The sequence below is a fragment of the Mirounga angustirostris genome, unplaced genomic scaffold, assembly GCF_029215605.1.
Source record: "Mirounga angustirostris isolate CCGP_5_RB_7025 unplaced genomic scaffold, mMirAng1.0.hap1 SCAF_2, whole genome shotgun sequence".
NCBI classification, from domain to species: Eukaryota; Metazoa; Chordata; class Mammalia; order Carnivora; family Phocidae; genus Mirounga; species Mirounga angustirostris.
In genome coordinates, this window is record NW_026991710.1 from 60,076,905 (window position 1) to 60,084,672 (window position 7,768).

The 7,768-nt window shown below is 37.1% G+C and overlaps 1 protein-coding gene across 9 annotated transcripts in view; it reads right to left on the reverse strand.

Annotated features, from left to right (window-relative positions):
* The window catches only part of RCHY1 (ring finger and CHY zinc finger domain containing 1), an 80,954-nt gene extending 73,208 nt beyond the window's left edge, over window positions 1–7,746 (reverse strand). For 7 of the 9 annotated variants that reach the window (XM_064584601.1, XM_064584598.1, XM_064584597.1 and 4 more), the window contains exons 1-3: window positions 7,614–7,746; window positions 2,300–2,419; window positions 1,946–2,061 (exon numbers count right to left, since the gene is read on the reverse strand). In XM_064584601.1, coding sequence (XP_064440671.1) covers window positions 1,946–2,061; window positions 2,300–2,419; window positions 7,614–7,703 — 326 coding nt within the window. In that variant the 5' untranslated portion in view covers window positions 7,704–7,746. Of the gene's footprint in view, window positions 1–1,945; window positions 2,062–2,299; window positions 2,420–3,035; window positions 3,919–7,413; window positions 7,546–7,613 lie in introns of those variants that run through there. The other 2 variants (XM_064584603.1, XM_064584604.1) reach the window with 2 other exon arrangements.
* Window positions 7,747–7,768: the final 22 nt, after the last annotated feature.

Consider the following 7,768-nt stretch of genomic DNA (forward strand, 5'->3'; position numbering starts at 1 on the left):
ATGTAGTGTTCCATGATTCATTGTTTGTGCATAACATCTAGTGCTCCATGCAGAACATGCCCTCTTTAATACCCACCACCAGGCTAACCCAACCCCCCACTCTCCTCCCCTCTAGAACCCTCAGTTTGTTTTTCAGAGTCCATCGTCTCTCATGGTTCATCTCCCCCTCCGATTTCCCCCCCTTCATTCTTCCCCTCCTGCCATCTTCTTAATGGAAAGAATTCTTGAAACTGAAGGAAAATAATCCTGAAGACAAAGGAAATGCAGAAAGGCAAGAGGAACAGAAATGGTAAATATGTAGGTAAATCTAAGAGAATATTGGCTGTTCAAAACAATGTCTGTAGAGTTTAAAATATACAGATTAAAAAACATGACAACAATTGCATGTAAATCCTCTTAGATAAGGTTCTTGCACTGCCCAGAAATAATAAATACATTACTTCAGTAAACCAAGGATGTATGTTATAATTTCCAAGATAACTGCTAAGAGAATAATAGAATGTATCTCTAACAAGTTTATAGAGAATAAAAACAAAATAGAAAAATTGCTGATTAATCCAAAAGAAGGCAAGCAAGGAGAAAAAAGGACAAATAGACAAATACTAAGGGAAAAGAAAATACTAAAATTGTAGATTGAGTTGGAAAATTGTACACTGTAGAGTTATATATGTATATTTATACAATTATATTAATAAGTAGACTAAATATGCTAATTAAAAGACAAGAGTTTTCATCAAACTCCATTAAAAAAAATCAACTATATTCTACTTACAAGATAAATGCCTTAAATATAAGTATACAGAATGTTTGGAATAAAAAAAGGGATAGATACACATGCAAAAACTAATCAAATGAAAGCTGATCTAGATATAGTAGCTCTTAAGACAGGAAATATTGCTAAAGATAAAAAGAGACATTTTATAATGATAAATGGGTCAATCATAAAGGAATATAGAACAATTCTATGTAAACACCTAATGATATTGCCTTAAAATATATAAAAACACAAAATATAGAAAAACACAAAAAAGCATATACTATATGATCCCATTTACAAAAGCTCAGGAGAGTGGTTACCTTTGGACTAGTGTATTGACTTGAAGGGGGCATAAGAGAGGCTACTACATTGATATAAACATTCCACTCTTTGATCTGGGTGGTGATTAAAAGAATGTTTTCCTAAGTAAATTCATAAGATACTTTATGATTTCTGCATCTTTTGGAATGTTTGTTATCCTTCCTTAAAAACAAATTACAGAAAAGCTAGAAAGTGATTTAAAATATTCAAGACTGGTTATCTCCAATGGGAAAGAGGAGAAATGACTAACGTGGAACACTTGGAGCTTCAACAGTATTGGTAACATTCTATTTCTTGAACTGAATGACTTATTGTATTAGTATACTTTATAACATGTTACATATGTGCTTTTGAATATATATTACTTCAGAATTTTTAGAAAAAAAAAATTCCTATATATGGCATGTCGAGAACAGCTTATCAGTGAGAGACTGGACTGTAGGTTATTTTTATTCTTTCTTTTTCCAATTTTTACAAAATCAGCCTATACTTTGAGAATTTTTTTTAAAAACTAATTTTTAAAAAAGAAAAGTCCACCTTAATTTTCCACTTCAGTTGCCAACAAAACACTTCAAAAGCATATTTTATATCCCAACGTTAGAATTTTAAATAGCTACACAATAACTGATGGGCTAATTAAATTATTACTACAAAAGAGGCATGAAAATTTTTTTTAGAGTAACGGAAATGTTTATCTTGATCAGGTTGGTAGTAACACAGTTATATATATTCGTCACACTAAACTGGACACTTAAAATGAATGCATTTTATTAGATACAAATTATATCCCAACAAAGTTGATTTTAAAAACTATTATTGCCCAGGTAAATTAAAAGTAATTAGAAAAGAACATTTTACATACAGTACCTACAAATTCCACAGTTTTCACAATGATACTGCTTCTTGTCTTTGTCAAAGAGATGGCATATACTGCAATAATATTCCCCAAACAATGTGCTACATTCTTCGCAAGTCTGTTGGGCCTAAAACAGACACATGTAATTAAAAATTAGATTAAATTTACCAAAACATTTTGTATTATTATTTGAATATCCACAATTTATGTTACAATATATGCAGATTTTTACAAGGTTTTAAACATTTAAATCAAAGATATTGCTTAGAGTTAAAGAAGTCTTACTTGCAATACTCGATTAAATTTTGTAAACCACCTTAACAAACATTTTTTAAAAAGAAAATAGAAATGTGATAAAATCTTACGTGTTGAATTTTTTCACAGTTTATGCACTGCACTTCCTTTACTTTAAAGCGATCTAGCTGATGATCTTCATTGTTATCATGACACAACCGACAAGTATAAAGTTTGTCACAGCAAGGTGCCTAATGTCCAGGGGGAAAAAGAGGTATAAGAAGAGAAAAACAAGTTTACAAGTTTACAATGCAAAAAAAAATTTTCTTCCTCCTCCTTCTGGAACAAAGTCAAAGAATACAACCAATGGATGAGTTTGTAAACTGATCCTAAACATAACTTTTCACTGTTTCTTAGCATATTTTAATTATTCCCCCACAATATCTATGTCTTTATCAAGCTAAACATAATCTAGTCCTTAAAGACTAAAGAATTATGAAAAATGGACATCCTCAGACAGAAGAACTAATCCCACAACACCCTAAACTCATCCTCAGCCTAAATGGCAGGCAGGCAACTTCTTCTGAGACATTTCCAGATAAATTCATTTACCTACTTCAACACTTAAACATTAACTATAATAAAGATTATATTTTAATTCACTTGTAATTATTAATCATCAACTATATCCTTGATATTTTAGAGGATACAATAAGTGTAAGAAGAGATAGTCTTTGTTTTGAAGAGTGGCAGACTACCAAAATCTTTTCTCTCCTTCCTGGACACATGATTGCCCAGCTATACTACAGTTCCCAGCCTTCTTTGATTTCAGCTGTGGCCAAATGACTAAGTTCTTACCAAAATTACCTCAATTGTGACTAAGTTCGGAAGAAATCAGTGCCACTCCTGGGCCTGAGTATTAAGAAACTGGGCATGCCTCCTCCTCCACGCTCCCTTTCCCCTTTCCATCAGACGAAACCTGGACATGGCAGCAACCCAGCTGATGACTGAATTCCCTAAAACATGGCAAAATAATACAATGGGAAAAACTTGTCCCTGGAGTGATCATGTGGGTCAGCCTCATCACCAAACTGGGTAATTCACCTTGAAATTGTTAGGTGGGAAAAAATAAACTCTTAATTCTTTAACCCACATTACTGTTGGCTTTTCTGTTACCCTTAGTAACTTAGCCTTATCCTACCTAGTACATCAAGAAGTTTCCAAGCCAGTAAGTTAACCCAGTACTTTCCAGTATACTGTGACCTTCCAGATCCACTCATTTTTGAAAATTTCTGATGATTTACTACAACACAGCTCATTCCTTAAAGATTTTAATGCTCAACTGGTACCCTTTCTCTCCCAATACTACTCTTGTCCTAAATCTTAGTGATCTGCACATCCATCATGATGGATACTCTGAACTCTGAACTCTCAATTCCTTGACTTTCTTTCTTCCAATGGTCTTGTCCTCCAACCCTCCTCAGCCACATATTCTCACAGTCATACCACAGAACAGTAGTTCTCAAATGTTTTGGTCTCAGGACCCCTTTACACTCTTAAAAATTGTTGAGGATCTCAAAGAGCTTTTGATTATGTGAATTATCTCTACTGACACCATACTATAAAATAAAACTGTAAGTTTTTAAAAATATTACTTCTTTTAAAAATAACAGTAACGAACCCATTACATGTTAACGTAAATGACATATTTTAATGAAAAATAACTAGTTTCCCCCAAAATAGCTGGATTCTCATTTCTGCTTCAAATTCTGTATTCAATCAGTTTAGTTGAAGTATATGAAGAAACTCTGTACTCCCACAAATATATAGTTGGAAAAAGGAGGAGTATTTTAATAGACTTTACAGAGAATTATGGATACTCTTCTCTGATACTACACCAAAACTCAACAACTCTAGTTGTAACATGGGCTCTGAAATTGTATCGGTGAACTTTTCTCCCTCTGTTACATCAAAATCCATTGCTCTATCTTGTACTTTGAATCAATCTTTTACCCACACATTAGTCATTTGGAAAATACCAGTTCACTGAGTTCTGTACCTCTTCCAAATGTTCACACATTTTACAAGCAATATAAAAAAATCCTATTTGTTAACATCACTACCGATCTCATCAGCAAAGTCTTTAGGTACTGGGACCCTTTTAAGCTCACAGAGGCTTATATAAGTGTTTCAAAATTCTAATTTTTTTTTTAAAGATTTTATTTATTTGACAGAGAGAGACACAGCGAGAGGGAACACAAGCAGAGGGGAGTGGGAGAGGGAGAAGCAGGCCTCCTGTCGAGCAGGGAGCCCGATGTGGGGCTCGATCCCAGGACCGAGTTCATGACCTGAGCCTAAGGCAGACGCTTAATGACTGAGCCACTCAGGCGCCCCTCAAAATTCTAATTTTTATGTGAAAGCTTGAATTTACCACTGTCGATTGTTTTCCTTGTAATGACAGTTTCTTTTCAACAGTTCACTTTTCAAGAAAGTGTCCACCAAATACACAAGTCTGAATAATCAGATTTCAAGTAAAAACTGTTATACGAGAAACTAGTTCAGTTCACAATCCAACTGCATAAGAACTTTCCTCACAATGACCGTTTAATTTTAGTATGCAAAAGTGCTTGACGAAAACATCCCATTTCATCAAACATGTAAAAAGACACGTATTCAAGAGTTGAGATTTTATAAAATTAGTATTTTATTGCTTTAATTTTATCAATGACATTCTTAAGTGAGACTTTTTTTTAAAAAAAACTATAGGTGTAGTACAGGTCAGATGCCAGCAGTTTTAATAACTGCTTTTGCACACACTGAAAAAGACAACATCTTAGTATCAGAAAGTAGTTTTGACTCCAAGGATCCCCCGAAAGGGCCTCAGGAATCACCAAGGGGGTCCATTCACCACATTTTGAGAACCACTGCTCTAAAACAAGAACTGAATCCTGTTTATATCATAATTTCAAGCATGAAATTCTCTAACCACTACCTCCTCTTTCCAACTCACTTCAATGTTTCCCTTGCACATACTCTAGTTCCTTCCTTCTCTCTCCCTCTACATACTCTCCTAACCAAAACCCCAAATCTGGTTAAATCCAATTTTCTCCTATATAAGGAATATCCAGATATAGCTGAAGAAAAACACACTGTTCTCACTTCTAAGTCATGATTACTAATAAAAAGTGGGTTTTTATTCATTTCCCTAGTCGATTCCCTCACTCTTCTACAGTCTAGGACCTAAAATCTAGATGATTATTTCACATTACTTCACATATTCTCTCTTTAAACCTTTAAACCTTTTCCTCCACCCTTACACTCCGCTCATAATCTTGATTATTAAAATAGAAATAATCAAAGAGGGGCGCCTGGGTGGCTCAGTCATTAAGCGTCTGCCTTCGGCTCAGATCAAGATCCCTGGGTCCTAGGATCGAGCCCCACATCAGGCTCCCTGCTCAGCGGGAGCAGGGAGCCTGCTTCTCCCTCTCCCACTCCCCCTGCTTGTGTTCCTTCTCTCACTGTCTGTCAAATAAATAAAATTTAAAAAAAAAATAGAAATAATCAAAGAAAACATTTTCTCACAAACTCTATCAACCTACTTGCAAATGTACCTAATACTTGGTCTTCCCTTCTGTTATGTTTTTCTCTAAGGCCAACTGCCCCACTTGTGCACTGGATCCCATCTTTGATTATTCAAGAGCAGTAAATGCTCCTGCAGTTTTTCCTTTCCCTCCTGCATTATAAAAAATGTTATCATTTCATGGGATGCCTGGGTGGCTCAGTCAGTTAAGCATCTGCCTTCAGCTCAGGTCATGATCCCAGAGTCCTGGGATCAAGCCCCACATCCGGCTCCTTGCTGAGCAGGGAGCCTGCTTCTCCCTCTGCCTGCAGCTCCCGCTGCTTGTGCACTCACACTCTCTCTCTGACAAATAAATAAGTAAAATGTTTTCACTTCACTGGGTCATTTCCAATATGCAAACATGCTGCAATACCTCCCATTTTAAAGGGAAAAAAATCTCATGATCCCACATCGCTCAGCAACCACAGACTCTTTTTTTTTGCTCTCTTTCACAACATAACTCCAAGAATTGTCTATGAAGGCTATTTCCAGTTTCACTATTCTCATTCTCTCAAATCCACTCCAATCAGGCTCTGTCCCAATCTCTCCACTGAAACTTCTCTTGTCAAGATCACAAGTGACCTCCTCACCAAATTTCAAAGTCAATTTTCAGTTCTTATCTTACTCAAACAGCAGCATTTGATTTAGTTGATTACTTCCTCCTCAAAATTCTTCACTTGGCTTCTGGTATTTAAGGAAGAAGGAGGGGGAAGGCAAAAAAGTATTTGATACTCAGGGTCAAGCATCTCAGCGCTATGAAACACAGACATATTTATGTGGTTTCTTGGGGGAAAGGGCCAACATGCTGAATTCAGTTCTAGTCATCAAGTTACAAAGAGTAACAGTACATATCCGTGGAAATGGAATCAGAAGGATAGCATTCGATTTGCTTACACAACACTTGGTGAACAACTAACTTTGAAAGAGCTTCACCCAGTGCACTGAAGGAATGTTCACCAAGCCTGGCCTACAAGAAGGCTCTAAATTGTCCTTTCAAGCCTCATACTTTTTTTTTTTTTTAATGAAACAGGAACTTCTATCACCTCTATTTTACAAATGGAGCACTTGCTCAAAAGCACGGATCTATCAAGGGTCAGAGCTAGATTTGGGGGCAGGGCTGTGGGACGCCAAAGCTCAAACTTTCTAAGTAAAATCTTTAAACTGCTTTTTGCAGCAGCAACAACAAAAATCAGGCAACTTTAATTGAATGGGTGCCAATTTTAAAAGTTCTAGATTGACTAGCAATTTTCCTCAAAGTAAACAACAAAAATAACATATGCATAGTGGGCACTTTCCTACACATAATCTATTTAATGGCAATTACACGGCTGTCTTTCTATTTCACAGAAACATTTTCTTGGCAGGCTTAGGCATATCCACTGACTCTAAAATGAAGCTGGCAAGCTGTAAAAGTTACTACAGGAGCTGAATTCGTATTCCGATTCTCCACTTACTTATCCCTCTTCCATTATTTCACCACACACCTGGAAGTCACCCTGGCGAAAAGCCAGCTCAGGCCCGGGGCTGCCTCAGTCTACTTATAGTAGCAAAAGACTTAAATAAACCCATTGATGAAGTGACTGATGTGCACGCCCAGACCCTTCCCAAGCAGAGAGCTTTGCTTACAAAGTGTTAAACAGGAGAAAAGGTGGGGCCTGTGGTGGCCTTGCCAAAACGTTCTCCACGGCAGGAACCCAATTCGAGATGGAGAAGGTACCCTGACAAACGGCTTAGCCTCTAACTTAAGCCCAAACCTAACCGCCTTGCCCACTCCGCCCCCGCCCGGCCCGGCGGAAGCCTGTAAAGGAAGAGCCCATTGAAGTCACCTTCAGGAGACATCCTCTGTCATAGTGCTCGCAGCCCCGCCGCCCTTGCTTTTGGCCGCGGGCGCCATCTTCCCACGCCGAAGCCGCCATCTCCTCCACCTCCCCACAAACTCCACAGACCCTTCCCCCAGAATGAAAACCTCGCCCAGAGTAGC